Here is an 18317-nt window from a genome sequence, read left to right on the forward strand (position 1 = left end):
TTCCCTTTCCCTGCCCACAGGTTTGGAATAAATTGCCTCATCCAGTTTGAAGACTTTGCCAACGCCAATGCCTTCCGCCTGCTCAACAAATACCGCAACAAATACTGCATGTTCAATGATGACATCCAAGGTAAGGCTCACCCCTCCTGACAAAGCCACTGAGGACTGAGGCCTTCCCAAAGGCTGCCCTGCATGCTGGAGTGGGGGCGCCTCCCGGCTTGCCCGCTGCCCACAGCTGGGGCAGAAAGAGCATTCGTGTTGGGGCCAACTCCCACTTGCCTGATTCTTAGCTCTCTGACTTTGGAAAAGTCCCTTAACTTTGCTAGGCCTCAGTTTCCTCACCTATCAAGTGGACACGATTACTGCTTCAGAGGAAGTAAGAATTATGGGATTTAATATCTGAGAGAAATACTAACCAATGCTGCCATTTTCTAGCCACCTGAACCTGGGCTAATCAAATCTCTGAGCTGTAGTTGTATCCTCTAGTCATTGGGGATGATAATAACTGCCTTGGAAGATTATTATGAAAATATAAAGAGCTAATGTATAGAAAGTACTAGTATATAGGACTCATCAGACCAGAGCATCAGTCACCGTAAAAATGGCTTTTCCCAGCCTTAGTAACTCACTCTTGGATTTCCCAAACACTAGGTGTAGCCCTGTCCAGTCCATAACTTGGCTGGAATGCATGCTACTCAGAATGATAACTATGAAAGACATTGACACCAGGGCCCCAGGGCATTCCAAAAGCCAATGGGAGCATCTTCTAGTTCAGGGTCAACTGGGTTACCTGTTCTATGGCCCAGAAGTATCTGAAGGCACTTGCTTCTTGCTGTGGAGATGCCAGTATGTGAAACTGGAAGGGAGGGGGAGTCCCTCACACATCATCTCTCCTGATCCAGGCCTTCTCAGTAAGAGCATTGGGAACCATTCCCAGTATTTTATAAGCTCAGGAGAAACCTGAGGACATACAGATTATTATTTAACAAATGAAGTTTGGCATGCAAAATCTTTCAAAAGCAAAAATGCATGTCAGAACAAGAACAAGTTGGTGGGGGACAGGTGTTGGTCCTTGGGAGTAAGAGATTGGCCAACCCTTCCTTTTTGCAGATGAGACCCAAAAAGGTCACAACTTTTCATCAGATGAGTTAGGGTTACACTTAGGAGAATTCAAACCCGTGTAATAATAGCTAAGGTTTAGAGCTGCATATTTATTGTACATCAGGCACTGTTCTAAGTACTTTACACTTTTGATCCTATGAGATTTTATCATCTTTGTCTTAGGAATGAAGAAACTGAGGCACAGAGAGAATAAGCTTATATAGTAAGTGTAGCACTGAAATTTGGACTCTAAATTCTAAGTTCATAATCACTCACCATACAGTTCTGAGACCTTACACGATTACAAAACCAAAGGCCCCTTCCTTTCCTGTGGCCCACATTAAGGGCTAAAGAAATGTGATAAATTTTTGGTCATAAATTTTCAAGAGGCAGGATAGCACAGTTAAGCATATTATTAGACAGTTAAGATCAAAATATATGACTTCAGCACTTGAAGAGTGGGTAGCCAGAGAGGGGAGACCCAGTAAGGGCAAGATGACCCATGGCAACCCCTCCCCCAGCCCGGGGGATGCTGTCCCCCCAGATGTATGGGCCTGGGCCAGGCATTGGCTGCCGGCCCAGCCTCAGGGAAGTGGGGTGCTCTGCACAGACCAGGCAGCACATGCACTCCCTGCCCGCCTGCTGGTCACCCCACTGTTAGCCCAGTGGGCAGGGCTGGGACCACGGCCCTCGAGGAAACACCTGCAGGTTAGCCCCTGACCGACTCCCCCGTCACGGCCCTCACTCTGAGTCAGCGGCAAGACAGCCATCCCCCTGGGCCCACGGGGCTGCCAAGGCCAGAAGGTGGGAGTGGAAAACAAGTCCACGGGGGCCGCACAGCTGGTGCAGACTCCAGATGTGCGCATGTGCACACACACACACACACGCAGTCCTGTGTATACATCCTCATAAACACGGGCACAGGGACACATCCGGGCGCTGCCATCCTCTGCCTCCACTGCCCCCCACCGCCACCAGAGAGCACCTCTAGGATGAAACCAGGGCTGTCAACTCCCTCTTCACGAGAAAGTTCACACTCCCCCACTGGAGGCATAAGGCTTCAGGGGTCTGCCGATCTCTGCCCCCCTTGCACTCCCACTCTGTCCTCTGACCTGCCCTTACTGTTATCCTCTGACCTCCTTGCCTGTCAGTTCTCTCTGCACATGAAAGCGCTGCTCCTCAGTCCTCCCCATCATTTTGCCTGAGGAACTCCTGCTTAGCCTTCACAACTCCGCTTCAGGCTCTCCTGTCCCAGGGAAAGCCTCACATCGGCCTTTGCTCCCCCAGTCTGATTTGGGTACCCACTGGGAGTTCCCACGGTGCCCCCGTTAGTCCTCTTACCACACTGTACCCCAGATGCCTACACTGAATCATCTGTCTCCCCAGGAGACGATAAGCTTCCAGAGACAGAGACTGTGTGATCTGTTCTCATTCCAGTTCCCAGCACGGCATCCAGCACATTATAGCTGCTTCATAAGGAACTGGAGAATGAATGAATGAATGAATGAATGAATGACATACACATACACACACACACACACACACAATGACCTTCTCAGAAGCACACCCACCAATTCCTGGGGGCGTGTCTACCTCGGACACCTGCCCCTGCAGCCTCTCTCTTGTCCAGGTCATCATGCACGTTCAGATGCATATACATCTTCACATGTGCACCTCATGTACACACACGTAGCATTTTTTAATTAAATCAGTTCATTGGCTTTTGTTTCCTGTTAATAGCCAGTTCCAGCAGAGTCTGTTTTGCTCCCAGGCAAAGCCAGATGGAATAGTTTTCTGGGCCCCACAGCAGACAGCAAAGGAATTTCCCATTCTTTCCTCAGAAATTAAAGACTAAAGTCATGAATCTAAAATGTGTAACAAGAGCTAGCAAATAGTGGGGCACCTGGGTGGCTCAGTCATTAGGCATCTACCTTCGGCTCAGGTCATGATCCCAGGGTCCTGGGATCGGGTCCCACCTCAGGCTTCCGCAGGAAGCCTATTTCTCCCTCTCCTACTCCCCCTGCTTGTGTTTCCTGTCTCACTGTGTCTCTCTCTGTCAAATAAATAAATAAAATCTTAAAAAAAAAAAAAGAGCTAGCAAATAGTACCAGAATGTCAGGATCCCTATAATATCAAGTCTTTGATCAGGACAGCCTGACCATTAGGTACGACCATAAGCAACAAAAGTAAAGAGATGGGCATGGAGGTGGACCCCCCAGACCTTCCTTCAAGAAAAGACTTGTCCCAACTGCTGACAGGGCTGTCAGCTGCATCAGACAGAGAGTCTCAGCTACAGAGAGCCGCCTTGCCCATGGTCCTCCCTGCCAGAGACGCCCTTACCCAGTGATGTGGGAATATAGAAGCCCAACCACTGTGGCCCAATGGAGGACAGTACAAAGGGGACATTTTAACTCCAGAGCTCCCCACGAGGTTGGTTGAGGCTTTGAGGACTACACACAGCCCGGCTTCTCCTCTGCCCCATCCTGCTTCCTGCCACACACCTCCCGCCCCCCCCCCCCCACCTTCCATAGGTGCTGATCCCAAGGGCATTTCTTGGTAACATCCGGAATACTCCACATGTCTCAGAATCTGCTTCCCAGGGAGCCCAAGCTGCAAAGTGATAACATTTTGCATGCACACAGGACTTAAGATGTAAAAAGTGTTTTTCGTACACACTATTTCACAACTTCCTTGAAATAGCCCCTCTCCCTTCAGGGAGGACAGACATTGCTGTCCTATGTCACAGGTAAAGAAACTGAAGTTCAAGGATTACCTTTTGCTCCAGGTCACATAGCCAGACAGGCACAAGGTGGGACTAGAACCTAGTTATTCCTGATTCAGAGTTCTCTGTCTCCATGACATCAGGCTGCCTATTCCCCCCATGTGCGTGAGGCGGTGCAGTGAGTCTCCTTGCTAAGGATTAAATTCCAGATCCCACATAAGTGGGGGTGTCACTGGTCTCCAGCAGCCTGCTGCTCCCATCTTCCCCATCCCTTCCTCCAACTCCCCCAGTTTACAGACCAAAGAGGAGGCCCAGAGAGGGGAAGGGGCTTGTCTTCATCACCAGCTGATTACTGATGGGTCCAGGACCAGAAGCCTATGATGTGTGTCCTCAGTGCTAAGTGGGCAATTAGGAGATGGGTGAGGAATTCCAGGACTCGTGGGACAACATGGAAGATTAAGCTCATGCTAGAATTGGCCCCTTTTACCTCCAAATACAAAGTAAAGAGAAATGAAACATAAAACAATATAGCCATGCTCAAAAATAGAAAAGGAACATCCACATGCAGACTTGAAGAGGGTTGAGAGAGAGAGAGAAAGAGGGAGGCATGACAGTGGCAAACAGACACCAAAAACAAGTCACATGTGGTTGCTGGGGCCAAGCCCAGCCCACCCAAGCAGGACCCCAGCAGGACTCATCGTCAGAATCTGCCCAGCACCCCACACAAGGAACCAGGCCGCCCACATAAAAATGAGACTGGGCCCACGCTGCCTGCTCTGAACACCAGGCCGGTCTCCCATCCTTGGTGGAACTCGGAAGATCTGACCAAAGGCTTCAGGCTCCCCGCAGACTGCGCTCCGTGAAGGCAGGGGTAATGCCTTCCCGGCCAGTCTCCCGGCCAGTCCTGCTTGTCCCACACACCTGGGATTCACCGACCCCACAGGGCCGTCCACATGCTGGGGCCTCTGGAGCCCCAGGGCTGGAAGGGTCCGGGGCTCCCCGGGGCTGCCGGCTGTCGCCTCTGCCCCCACCCCTGCCAGCTGACACAAAGCCTCCGCTGCCCCAGGCTGGGTCTGTGAGCCGGGCTGCGCATGCGCTGACTTACAGCCGGCAGTCTCCGCAGGCATTTTGGAAAAGGTAGGGGCTCAGGTGACTTGTTTCAACCAGGACCAGAGAAGCATCCCCGCTCTTAGGGGAGGAGAAAGAGACCTGGAAGGGGAACAGCAATAGCAATGGTCATGCTGGAGGACAGGCCAGTGGTGTCCTTACCCAGGAGCCAGAAGCAGGATGCTGCCGGCCTAGTAACCTTGGCCCTCCAGCCCCCACTGCGAGCTGCTCACACCGTGCGGTCAGGGTCATGAAAGTCTAGCTGGCTTATCCGTTCCAGAGCATCCTCCTACCCCACCAGGCTGCCCCGGACCTGCACTGCTCCAGAGTCCTACCACATCCCGGGGGCCAGGGGGCCTGTCAGGGTGCCCCGTGGTGGGTCAGGCCATCAGCACCCTCTCACACTTTCAAGTTTTCATTTGTGAGTCAGAGAGCTTAACAGTCAGACCTTGGATTGAGACACGCCCAAGTCTGAATCTCCATTTTTCTGCTTTGTGCTTTGGCCACATGTCTTAAATCCTCTCAGCCTTCTTTTCTTTCTCTGCAAAATGGACATAACAGTATTAACAGCCAGGAAGGAGAATCGGCCAGTATCGATAGAATAAACCAGGATGCTTTTAAAAAGCCAGCATTGCTTTATTTACTGTGAAGTGTTTCCATCGTGACCCCTGTTTGTGGCGCCAGGGTGTTAGAAGGACAGGAGTGATGTGTAGGTGGGGATGAGCATGTAACAGTGCTCAGTTCTAGTACGAGCCTAGTAGGCTCCTGACACATAGGTATAGGGGTGGGGAGGAAGAAGGGTTGATACCCAAATACAGAGAGGCTCTGCTGGAGGTGAGGAGAGAGATCGGTGTGAGCACAGGAGTGGGCAAACCTGAGGAGAAGGGAGGCAGAACCTTTATCCACGTTCCACATACACCCTATTCTTCCAGCCCACTGAGTTCCTCTCACTGTTCTATGAACTTTCTTTCAACTCTGTGGTTTTGAATGTGCTGGCCCCTCTGCCTAGAATTCTCTTCTGCTCTTGGCTAACTTCTGTGTATCCTTAAAGGCTCAAGCCTCACCTTCTCCAGGGTACCACATCCAGGGCCAAGCTTGTCCCACAGGGGTCTAGCTGACCCGCACCCTTCCCCAGAACCCAGGAGTCACCCACTTTGCAGAATGCCTCCAAGTTCCCCAGAGCTCAGATGTCATGATACCAAAGGGGCAGATGGCCCTGAAGACTGTCCAGCTGGTTTTCCTGCTTACAAGAAACCAGGAGCTATATCCAGTTCTTAGGGGTCTACTGCCCCCTCCCCCACACCATCACCACACACAGGGAGCAGCAGTTCCTGGCCTTTCCAATCTCTCTCCCTCACAGTGAAGCCTCCCCTGGCCTTCTCAACCTTCTCTCTCCAGAGCCTTTCTTTTTTTCATGAAGTTCTGTGCTCTGTGACTGTTCTTCACTTACAGGGCTGTGTCTAGCCCTGAGGTTCCCATGGGTCTCTTGCATCTGATCCTGGCTCCTCTGTGACCTCCTACTGCCCTGTTGTATCAGGTAAAACCCCAAAGAAGCTAAGATGATGGTAATTATTCCCTCTGGTTCCTCCCAAATTCTGTCAGAATAGGTCTACCCCATCTTACGCACGGGCCAAGAACTGCCTTCTAGAAAGTCCAGGCGTTCCAGAAAATTCTCCTCCTGACACAGAGATAGGGCTGAAGTGGTCTAGAAGTCCTTTGCTTGGTATCCAATTAAGGAACTTGAATTTTCTGAACATATGTGCTGTTAACTATCTATGAACAGATGGTTTTATTCATCCTTTTATATCCAAGGCCTAGCACAGTGAAGCCCCAGAACAGGCCCTCAGGACACGAATGAATGAATGAATGAATGAATGAATGAATGCATGAAGGTAGCCAGCTACTGTGGGAAGGTAGAAGCAGGCCTGGCCTGGCCTTGCAGGGGACAACACCCAGCCCCTGCATGGCCCCAGGCTTCTGAAGCCCCACGAGCAGACCCGGACCACGCCTAACTCCCGGCCCCTGTCCCCGTCTGGGACAGCAGCCTTGCCTCACCTGAGAAATGGCTAGTTCTTCCCCTTCTCTCCACAATCTGTTGTTCAGCATGGAAGTTCCTTTAACTTTGTCAAATGTGACTGTTAGAAACTACCTTTTTAGCTTGTCCTTTTGTGCTATTTCCTGACCGTACCACCTCTAATACTCCGTTTACAGGAAATGTAATTATGGAAAGCTCCCTCTGAAAAGGAAAACTTGTTTTTCTTTCATTGTGAATGGGAAACAGTCACACTTTGGGCAGCCCATGGCATTTATGGGCCCAAGCCAGGTTCAGCAACAGCCCTGCACCCCTAGGCTTCTCCAGGTGGTTACCTCCAGAAAGCTAAACGGCTTCCTTCCTCTCCACTTTCAAATCCCTAACACATTACCCAAGAGCTGTCCAAATGAAAGTTAATGATGGAGATAACTTTATTTGCCAAACTTAATAAGATGGGGCTCAAGAACTGCTCTTTTTCCTCTTGAGCTCTGGTCTGTAATTAGGGTAACTTGCCACTTCACAGGATGGCCCCAGAGGAGGATCCCAGAAAGGAAAGCAGGAGTGTGGGGCTCCAGGAGCCAAGTGCAGAGAGAGTTACCCAAAGGGAAAATGAGCAGCAGTATCCAATGCAGCTGAGAGATCAAGGGAAGCAGCAGCTGAGGACTGACTGCTGAATTTGGCAAGGTGGTGGGACAGGTGACCTTGTCCAGAGGTGGGGACAGGTGCTTGATTGGACTGGGTTTCAGGGAGACTGAGGAAAAAAGAAATAGAGGCAACAAGTATATTCAGTTCTTTACAAATAAGAAATAGTGTGGGACTATACAGAGCCAACAGAAAGCCTTTTAAAGATGGGAGCTTCATGACATATTTGTATGCTGATGGCAGTGACCCAGCAAGGAGAAATCAAGGATGCAAAAAAAAAAAAGGAGAGAAAATTACAAGACAAATTTCCTTGAGTAGGCAAAACAGGATCTGGCACACACATGGAGGTGGCTTTGGCTAGGAGCAGGGACAGCTGACCTGTGGTGACAGGAGAAAAGGCAAAGTGTATGGCCATGGAGGCAGAGGGTCTCTAGACTTAGTGGTAGGAGGATTCAGAAATTCTCTCCTGATTGTTTCTGTTTTCTTTGAACCTCACTTTCCGCTTCTGAGAGGGGAAAAACGTGGGGGCTCATAGTACCTGCTTGGTAGAGTTGTGTAAAGATTGAATGAGCAAATGAAGCTGAGCACACACACAGCACAGAGTCAAGGTCACGGTGAGAGTGATCAATAAATGGCAGTTGCCCTTGTATCCTTTCATGGAAATGTTCCATCCTTTCCTATCAGATTTCCCATTGTTTTGTGTTCTCTACCCCTTCTGGAGTCATTGACATCTGCCTAAGTTCTCTTCCTTCTACCTCCACTGCCCCTGCCTCCAGTTCTCCCCCAAGGAAAGCCCTTCACGCCCCTCCTGCTGCCTTCAAGTCCAGAGTCAGGAGAAGCTGGTGGGGCTTCAGAGACCAGGAAGGGATGGAAGTAGCTCCCCCTGGAAGTAGCACCCCGCCCCCCGCCCCCGTTTCCCTGCTCTGCTTCCGACTGGGTGACTGGCTGGGGCCTGTTTCTTCCTCTGCGCACTTGTTGTAGGTCATGCTCTCCAATCCACATCCAGCACTGGATTTCTGCAGGTAAGCCCAGTTGTAAAGCTTGCCAGTTCTAACACAATAGATACTTGGCGTCTGAGAAGGAAAGGACCCATGAAGCATGGGGTGGGGCGGGGGGGGGGGGGGGGTCCTTTGGGAGTCTCTCTGATGGAATATCTTTGGCGCCATCTGGTGGCTCATGTCTTGCACATCTCCTTTCAGGAGGCAGAAGATGGTCTGAAATATAATCAGATGAGCAGAAAACCCCTCTGTCCAATGGAAGGAAACTAATACTTCACCTAGAGAAGTCATCTAGTTCAGTGCATCTCAGGCTTAAATGGGCATGTAAATCATCTACAGACGTTCTGAAATACAGACTCTAACTCAGTAGAACTAAAATAAAAGTGGCTCTTGAGAGCCAGATATAGGATGGGTGGAGGTATTTGTGGAAAAACAGAAATGGGGAGTAGCTGATACAATAAGTGGACTATGAGAAAATCACAGACAAGGGTATTTAGGAATTTGGAGGAGGGTCATACCATGCAATTCTCACTACTTGTGTAAGTGATTTAAATAATGACTTAAATTGCTTTTTGATGCTTTCTTGGGTGTCAGCTTGGTGTTCCTTTTGAATGCAGTACAGTGCTGAGCCTGGCCATGATACAGCCGCACTTTATTCAGGTTAGATAAAAAGTAGATCTGGGAAAAGAAGGGGAGGCTAAGGATGCCTGGCTGGGGAAAACAGGATGGCTGGCATAGGAGATCCTGTGCACTGAGTCTTAAGGAATAAATAACGAACTGCAGAAGGTCCTATAGATAGATGGTAAACAGCATAGGCAAAGCACAGAACTGTAAGAAGACATGACCTGTTAGGGAATGATCAATAATGCACCTGGTACATAGAGTATGTGGGGAGGCATGAAGCAAAGATAGGCTGATGCTGACAATACACTTTTCTATACATGAACTAACAAAAAGTGTATTATGAACAACTTCTTTATAGTTGTCATCACACTTAGATGACACAATCAGTTAATACCAATTATAGTTTCTTTACAAAGTTATACTTTCAGTTAATACTTTCTTTACAAAGCAGGAATGAACCTATTTTGTTACCAAGGGTATCCTTGGTACCTCAGAGTCTGATACAAAATTGATGCTTAATAAATAAATGAAGGCAATGAATTCCACAAAATGATCTCTGACTACTGATTACATTACGGTTATTGGTGCTCAAGCCTTGGCAAACAGGGAGTTCCCTGAGGGCAGGGACCATGTGTGATTCACCTTCCCTAGTGCCTAGCATGGTGCCTGTCACCTGGCAGGCCCTCAGTACATGCACAGACCCTCAGAAGGGTGTTAGGAAAGTCCCCAGTAGTCCTCAGCCCAGGCTGTGGGACCCTGTGACACTTTAGCAGTTCCTCCAGGCTTCCTGTGTGAAGGCTGGAGAGCCTGCACTCCACCTTCTGTGTTCTTACCTCAGGTCCTGCCTTCTGATGTCCATAATGATGAATGTGCACTTATTAGGCTCCAGCTGTTTTCTATGTTCCCTGTCTTAGCCCAACACATGCCCTCTAAGCCAGGTACAAATCTAGCCCATATTCTGGGAAAAGGCCCTTCCCCAGAGCTACAAAACACAAATGCCTTAGATAACTGGAAAGAGAAAACAGAAAATTCACTCATATTCCCACCCTGCAACCTTTAGTATTTTGTTATTCCTTCCAGATTCCATGTGTGTGTTTCATTACAAATAGAATCATGACATGTAGACCTTTTAAGGTTCTCTTCCTTCCAACTAATTCAGTGAAGCACAGTCTAATGGTTAAGAGCACAAGGCCTAGAACCTGATTCCCTTCAAATTTTCACTCTGTTATATGATCTTGGATAACTCAGCAAACTACTCTGTACTTCATTTTCCCAGGCTGTAAAATGAGGATGATAATAGTTAGGATTAAATAAATAAACATCTTTACAGTTAGACATGTGAAGCACTTAGAACAATATCTGACATAAGTTAAAAACTTAATAGCATTTTCTATGTTGCCACATCATCTTCAAAATGATCATTTTTAATGGATGCAATATATGTCCACACTAGCTAATTTAATTAACTCTTACTCCTTTGTTAGATGTTTAACTTATTTCCAGTCATTCCATATTATAAATAACACAGTCATAAATATCCTAGGACATGCGTTGTGGATTTTTCCATACATAGCTTCCTAGAAGTAGAAGTAGAAGGTTAAAGGGCACAAACATTTTATGCCTTTGGTCTATACTGGGAAATAATTTTCCAAAAAAGGTCATAGCATTTTAAAATACAATTTATGCTGGAACTTTTTACTTTTCACTACTCCCTCACCAACCTTGGATGACATCAAATTCTTTGATTTGTGCAACTTTAACAGCCCATAAGTAGTCCCACTATAACTTCCGTTTCTTTGACTATCATGGAAGCTAACAGTGTCCATGTGATTACTTTATTGTGAACTGTCAGTCAGGGTCTACACCAGTTGCTTTAACAGAGAAGACTTAGTACAAAGTATTGCTTATTATGTATTTTAAAAATGAAAAGCCCTAAGGACCTGCTCCCAGCCCTGAGGCTAGGGAACATAGAGAAGACCAGGCAGCAGTCCACTAGTGTTGGTGTCTCTGAGGGGTGCGCTACAAGGCTAGTTCTGCAAGTGATGGACAAACTGCAAACTGAATTGAACTGCTGCTTCTAGAATATTCTGTTGCTGTAGAATTGGAAAACCTAGGCTGTGGGGTTTCCAGATTTAGCAAGATGAAAATGCAGCATGCCTACTTAAATTTGAATTTCAGGTAAATAATGAATAACTTTTTAGAATATTTATAATAATATTGCATGGGACGTACACTAAATAAGAAGTTATTTGTTGTTTATCAAAAATTCAAAGTTAAGTGTCCTACATTTTATCCGTCAATCTTACAAGGCAGGGATGATGCTGGAAAAAGCGTTCTGTCCCCCTCACCTAGCCCTTCCCTCACCCTCTGGTGACAGTTATTGGCAGAGCCCAGCATAGAGCCAGTTGGCAAAGCTGGGAAGTGGTTTGCAGACAAAGCCAAGTGAAGGGTGGGTTTGAAACTGAGAAACAATTACCCGATAATTGGCACACTCCATCCTTTCAACTGTTCAGCATCCATACACACGGTTCTATACACTGGTACTTCCAGACAACAACAAAAACAACTCTAACAAAATACCTAATAAAATACATCTTTCCAACAAATGAAGACATTCTCACCTTCTCCCCAAAATGGGGAGGGGCAAAGTCTCTACAGTCATTTTATTCATCTCTGGAAAATAGTCGCACTACCCATCTCTGGGCAAGATTAACTACTCTTTAAACTCAGTCACAGTCACATTTGAAAATTCTGTCACCTAAAGACTAAACTAAACTCCAACAATACTTATATAAAAAATAAGAGGAAGGAGAGGGAGAATAAATTAGCTAATATATACCATTACGTAAATCACATAATCATCAAGGAAGAAATTATGCATAGCTGCTATATTCCTTGTTTCTGTAATCAGTCATGAGGCCATGGCTGATACTTATACATTTCTTCCTCAACCTCCCATTCCATGTTTTCTTGTCCTCAGAGAGGACCTCGGTTGGCCAGGGTTCTTTAGTGGGATGATCCAAACCTTTCTCTCTGAAGGATGTGAATCCTCAGTGGTCCTGCCTCTCTTTTCTTGCAGCAGTATTCACTAACATCTCCTATTGAGCATGCAAGTACTAAGAGGATCCCCTGGGTTCAGATCTAATCCCACCTGTCCTCCATTGCCCCTCAGTCATCAAATAGCCTGATGACAGCCAGTAAAGTAACCTGTCTTTCTTTGTCCACTGGTTTCATGGCAAAAAAAGAGAACCAAACGGCCAGGTGGCAGTCTCAACTCTCCATTTGGTAGAACCATGTTGTGAACTCTTATGGAAGCGTTTGTCTCTTGGGAACCAACACCTCCAATCCAGAGAGCACAGAACTGAAGGGACAGAAAGCAAAATTTCTGCTAGTAACTTAATAGGTGAAATGGTGAAAGGAACCACTTCCACTTCAACCCCTTGATTTCCAGACCCAAGTATTCTGGCTATGGGAGAAAGAGCACAATGTATTGTTTGCTAAGTCAAATCCTATACTGCATCCTGTAAGATAGAACTTCACCAGCTTCATAGAGTGTTACCAACTGAGTCTTAGGTAAGTCTTCGGTAGCCCATTCTACTGATCTATTAGGCCCCCTGCTCCTGGGTGGCAGAGTACATATTAAGACCACTGAATTCCGGGGGCATAAGCCCAGTGCTTCACTTCTAGTACTGTAAAATGAATTCCTTGATTAGAGCCTTATTGTCTGAAATATACCAGGATGATGACTAGGACATCCACAGATTCCAAACATCCACAGATTATGGCACTGGCCAAGTATTATATACAGGGGAAGAAAATCTATATCCAGAATATTTGTTTATTCCAGGGAGGATAAATCTCTTTCCTGTCTATAATGGAAAGAGTCCAATGTAATCCTGCTGCCAGGTAGACAGTCCTCCCAGGGAATGGTGCCATACCAGGAGCTCCATATTAGTCTCTGCCATTGACAGGTTAGTCATTTAACAGTAGGAATAGTAGGTCAGCCTTCGTGAGAGGAAGTCCATGCATAGCTTCCATCCTTGCCACCATGGCTACTTTGTACATAAACTCATGGAGTAAATCCTAGGTGGCTGGAGAAGGACACTAAGATACACAGGACATGCCATTTTGTCCACCTGATTGAGGGAACCTATTTCATTATGCCCTTTGGTGAACTTTCCTATGTGGCACAAATATGTTTGCACTCTATACCTATCCCAAGAGGTCCATCCACACACCCCTTCCCCAGACTTCCTCATCATCAGTCTTACTATTTATTCTATTCTAAGTCCCTGACCATCAACCAAACCATTAGCAACTGCCCATGAATCAATGTAGACCTAGCCATCTCTTAGACCAAAATGGACAACCAAATTTACAACTTGAAGTCCTATCCATTAGGAATATTTTTCTTGCTATCACTCTTTAGGGCTATCTTTTACTGGAGCTGTGTAGCTGCAACCAGAAACTTCTCACTGATGCCAGTATATCATTAAGAATAATCAGTAAACCAAGGGGCGCCTGGGTGGCTCAGTCATTAAGCGTCTGCCTTCAGCTCAGGTCATGATCCCAGGGTTCTGGGATCAAGCCCCACATCGGGCTCCCTGCTCTTCGGGAAGCCTGCTTCTCCCTCTCCCACTCCCCCTGCTTGTGTTCCCTCTCTCACTGTGTCTCTCTCTGTCAAATAAATGAATAAAAGCTTTAAAAAAAAAAAAAAAAGAAGAATCAGTAAACCAAGCCCAAGCTTCTTTCTCCTTAGTCATAAGGAATCCCTAGTGAGTCCCTAGGTGTGCACTGAAGGAGAAGAAATCATGCAGCAGAAGAAGGTGTCAAATGAGTCTGAGCCACCTGCTTATGCAACTTACTTGTACCTTCCAGACGGGCTCAAGCCACTGATGATGGTATGCTACTGGGCACACCAACCTTATGACTTGGTGGATAAGACAGGCAGCTCAGATCACATGGTCACTTAATGTCTCATGGCTAGTTTGTGGTCTCACTTTTAATTTGCTTTTAATCCATTTATCCCTTATTCTGTGAGGCTCACACTTCTTTTCAGCTTCTATTATATTTGTCCTTGTCATTTCATTTATGAATGATGGTGGTAGCAGCGCCTGACTATCTGATCCTCTCTCCCAGGGTCCAGTCACAATCCAGGAGCTGTTTCTCAAAAGAACAGTTATCTATAAACAGGGCATATACTTGCTCCAAAACCTGCATGCCTACAGACTTGACCTCTGTAAGGGCTAGGGAGAGTTGCTTGTTCTGCCGCACATTCTAGGTGTGGGGAACTCTGCCAAGAGTCTTCCCTTAGGGATGGGGAGCCAGTGGCCAGAGATTGATCTCAGTGCACTCTGTTGCAGGCACAGCCTCTGTCGCTGTGGCAGGGATCCTGGCTGCTCTGCGAATCACCAAGAACAAGCTCTCCAACCACGTGTTTGTTTTCCAAGGTGCGGGTGAGGTAGGTGCCATCAGGAGAACAAGGATGGGTGGAGAAGCATGAAGGAAGGGAGGTGTTCAGGGGTTCAGAGAAGAGGAAGCAGCACAGGTATATTGTGATAATTGCAGCTGTCTAGGCACCAACATTTGGGTGTCTCAAGGACTCCTGGGCCTCCTAGGAGAAGGGGGAAAGGTGCAGAGAAGAGAGGATCTTGGTAAAGCTTCTGATAAATGCTGAGCAGCTGTTTGCCTTGTATCTGAACATCCATCATTATGGTACCTCCCAGGCAGCCATGGGCATCGCCCACCTCCTTGTCATGGCCCTAGAGAAAGAAGGTGTACCCAAGGCAGAGGCCACAAAGAAGATCTGGATGGTGGACTCCAAGGGGCTCATTGTCAAGGTACTGTCAGTCTGGTGACCTAGAGGTTTCCTGACACCTACAGCTATTGGAACTGGACTATAAGACGTCTCCATGGGAGAAAGTGCTCAGACAAAAAATGGAGCAACGGGGGGTAATGTTCTAACCTCCAAAGCAGAAGACACATCCCAATGTAGCCTTAACTGCTCTGTCCAAAAGCTTTGAATATGTGGGCAGGTGTGTGTATGCATGCCCCTTCCAGCTTTATCTCCCACCACTTCCTGCCTTGTAGTAACCTCCAGCCACAGTAAATCATAGTTTTCCAAATGTAACATGCTCTTCTTGTCGACATCCTTGCATATTTTGTTCTTCTGCCTGAAATGCCCTTCTCTTTTGCCACACACCCACTCTCAACCCTCAACTCCATCTGCTTCCTCCTTGTCTTCTGTTAACTCCTCCAAGATGCTTTCTCTGAGCATCTAGGTCTCAGTCCATTCCCTACATTTATGCTCATGTAGCTGTCCCCCTCCATACATTGTACTTGCCTCACTGTAGGACAGTTGCCCTTTTAATTGTCTCTCTCCCCATTAGGCTTTATAGTCTTCATATCAATGCCTGGCATGTAATGAGTGTGTAATGTTTGAGGTGTGAGTGCAAGAATGAATGAGAAACAGTCTAGCTTCTGACTGGACTATGGTGAGGGGCACATTTAGATGGCCTCCACCCTTAGGACTTCACTGAGAGCTCCAAGTTTTAATGCCCAAAATCCCACTAACAGAGAATGTCAGTGAGAGACTTTTTAAAAAGATGACAGAGATAGGAATGGGGGAAGTACATGGGGCTCTCGACCAAGACTAGAAGAAATAGAAACTGACCTTGTTATCTCATAGAGAGCCAGATCCTCCTCCCACCCCAGGTCATTCCAGAGCATAATGCAGCACAGGTAAAAGCCACCAGAGGCTGCCAAGTGGCAAGCCACTCTTGCCACCTTTCAACATTTTGCTTATCCCAGTAAGCTTACCCCTACTCAAGTCTCTCTCCAAGCTGATGTCTTCACTCTGATTCTCATAAGGCCAGCTGACCCAAAGGAATCATCAGAACATCTGTACCATTTACCAGCCTGTCAAACTCTGACTCCTATTTGAAGAAATGGAAGGATCCTGAGCTTGTGGGAACAGCCAGCCATTGCAAGCCTGTCCTGGGGCTTAGCTTATTATTGTTCACAGGGAGGTCAATGGCTCTTGTAAAATACATTCAAATTAGCTTTCTGACCCTGATGGCTCAGGCCCCCTTCCCTCAACTGGCCCTGAGTGCTGGATGCCTTGGGGCCAATGGTCTTGGTCAGACTCAGGTATTTCATGAGAGCCTTTCTGTCCTGGCCCAGGAAGCCATGTCCCTAAAAGTGCAAAGAAAGGCTTTAGGGATTCTCCATGTTTGGTCTGGGCTAAAGAAACCCCACACACCTCCACACTGTGACAAAACACACATTAAAATCCTTAGGTTCCATCTTAGGTTTTACCAGGAGATCTGATCAAGAGGATGAGCGACAAGGCTTCTGACAGCTCAGACCGAAGCACAGGGCTCTCCGGGAAATGCTTTCGGGATCTCCAGAGGCATCCATGTCCAGCCAAGCAATTTTTACTGCCAGGCATCATGTTTTCCTTTCCCTGCAGGGAAGGAACCACCTGAACCATGAGAAGGAGATGTTTGCCCAGGACCATCCTGAAGTGAACAGCCTGGAGGAGGTGGTGAGGCTGGTGAAGCCCACGGCCATCATAGGTAGGAGGCAGGAGTCCCACTGTCCAGCCCAGCTAACCGTCTTGACTTGCAGGTGGAAACTAAGGCTCAGCCAGCAGGCATAAGTAATTGATGGAAGTACCACTGTCTCACCAATCCCATGTCCACCTCAGTGCCACAGTCTTTCACTGAGTGACTACTATATAAAAACCATAGAACTAAGGCACCAAGTTGGGACTTAGTGATGCAGAATTATACAGTGCAGTGGAAAAGCACAGGGCTGGTCTCTCTGAGAGGAAGTGAGCACTGCTCTCCCAAAGAGGGGAACCTGGCATCTCTCCCTATATTGGGAGAGGCACACACTCTAAAGGACTTTGCCCAGGAATGCCTTCACAGGACATCTTATCCGGGCAGGGACCTGAAGGGACCAGTGTTCCCTCAGGGATTAAGAGGAGGTCTTACCCAGCTCAAGCAAGAAGACCCTTTTCTCTTCAGCTCCCTCTATCCATCCCTATGGCGGATGCTATCTCCAAGATTCCTGAGTCTTCCATGTTGTACCAAGTCCCCCCCATGACCATCACCAGGAGAGGAATGGGGTGTTTATAAAGAGTAGGCATCCCTACAACCCCCCTTTTCCCTGTAGGTGTTGCTGCCATCGCAGGAGCCTTCACGGAGCAGATTCTGAGGGACATGGCCTCCTTCCACGAGCGCCCTATCATCTTTGCCCTGAGCAACCCCACCAGCAAGGCTGAGTGTACGGCTGAGAAGTGCTACCGGGTCACTGAGGTCAGCGGGGAGTCCTTCCTTCCCCAGGCTGAGAGGACATAGTAACATTATGAGTAACCCTATGAGGGTGAAGAAAAATCCCCCCATCCCTGATGAGAAAACTGAGGTTCAGAAAGATGAAATAACTTGCCCGAGGTCACAGAGCTAATAAGGAGTGGAGCTGGCCCTCAAACCCAGGTCTCGCTCCAAAGCCCAAGCTCTCACGCTCATGTTATACTGCTCAAGGTTCCTCTAGTAACATAGAGCTTTGACCAGAACCCAAGGCATTCATAAACTCTAGGTTACCTGCATTCCTGTCGTGTCCTGGGTTAGCCCTCTCGGGAGGTGACAGATTAAAAACCTTCACCTTTCAGTGATTTCTTGGCTGCCAGGTAACTCAGTGGGAGCTAAACTTTCTGGTCAAATGAACAAGTGTGCTTTCAGCACCTGCAGTGTGCTCAGCACAATGCCGAGCGTGTGGGAGAGGATGAAGAAGGGTTCGACATTTGGGAGATAAAACTAGGCCCACCATTACTGCCTGAAACCCATCTCCAGGCTCCATCTCTGCTTTTCTTCCTGCCTCCAGGGCCGAGGGATCTTTGCCAGTGGAAGTCCTTTTAAGAGTGTGACTCTGGAAGCTGGCAAGACCTTCATTCCTGGGCAAGGAAACAATGCCTACGTGTTCCCTGGAGTGGCTCTGGGAGTCATTGCTGGCGGGGTCCGGCACATCCCAGATGAGATCTTCCTACTGACAGCAGAGGTATCGCTGTCCCTGCTCCCTTGCATGCATG

General features: G+C 47.7%; 1 protein-coding gene across 5 annotated transcripts in view; it reads left to right on the top strand.

The window, feature by feature from the left end:
• ME3 (malic enzyme 3) overlaps window positions 1–18317 on the top strand; it is a 196489-nt gene that overhangs the window by 169138 nt on the left and 9034 nt on the right. For 4 of the 5 annotated variants that reach the window (XM_064576806.1, XM_045894576.3, XM_045894578.3 and 1 more), the window contains exons 8-13: window positions 21–130; window positions 14590–14687; window positions 14953–15066; window positions 16698–16803; window positions 17405–17547; window positions 18113–18286. In XM_064576806.1, the coding sequence (XP_064432876.1) occupies window positions 21–130; window positions 14590–14687; window positions 14953–15066; window positions 16698–16803; window positions 17405–17547; window positions 18113–18286 (745 nt within the window). The remainder of the gene's footprint in view (window positions 1–20; window positions 131–14589; window positions 14688–14952; window positions 15067–16697; window positions 16804–17404; window positions 17548–18112; window positions 18287–18317) is intronic. The other variant, XM_045894577.3, reaches the window with a different exon arrangement.

The sequence above is a fragment of the Mirounga angustirostris genome, unplaced genomic scaffold, assembly GCF_029215605.1.
Source record: "Mirounga angustirostris isolate CCGP_5_RB_7025 unplaced genomic scaffold, mMirAng1.0.hap1 SCAF_13, whole genome shotgun sequence".
In the NCBI taxonomy this organism is placed as follows: domain Eukaryota; kingdom Metazoa; phylum Chordata; class Mammalia; order Carnivora; family Phocidae; genus Mirounga; species Mirounga angustirostris.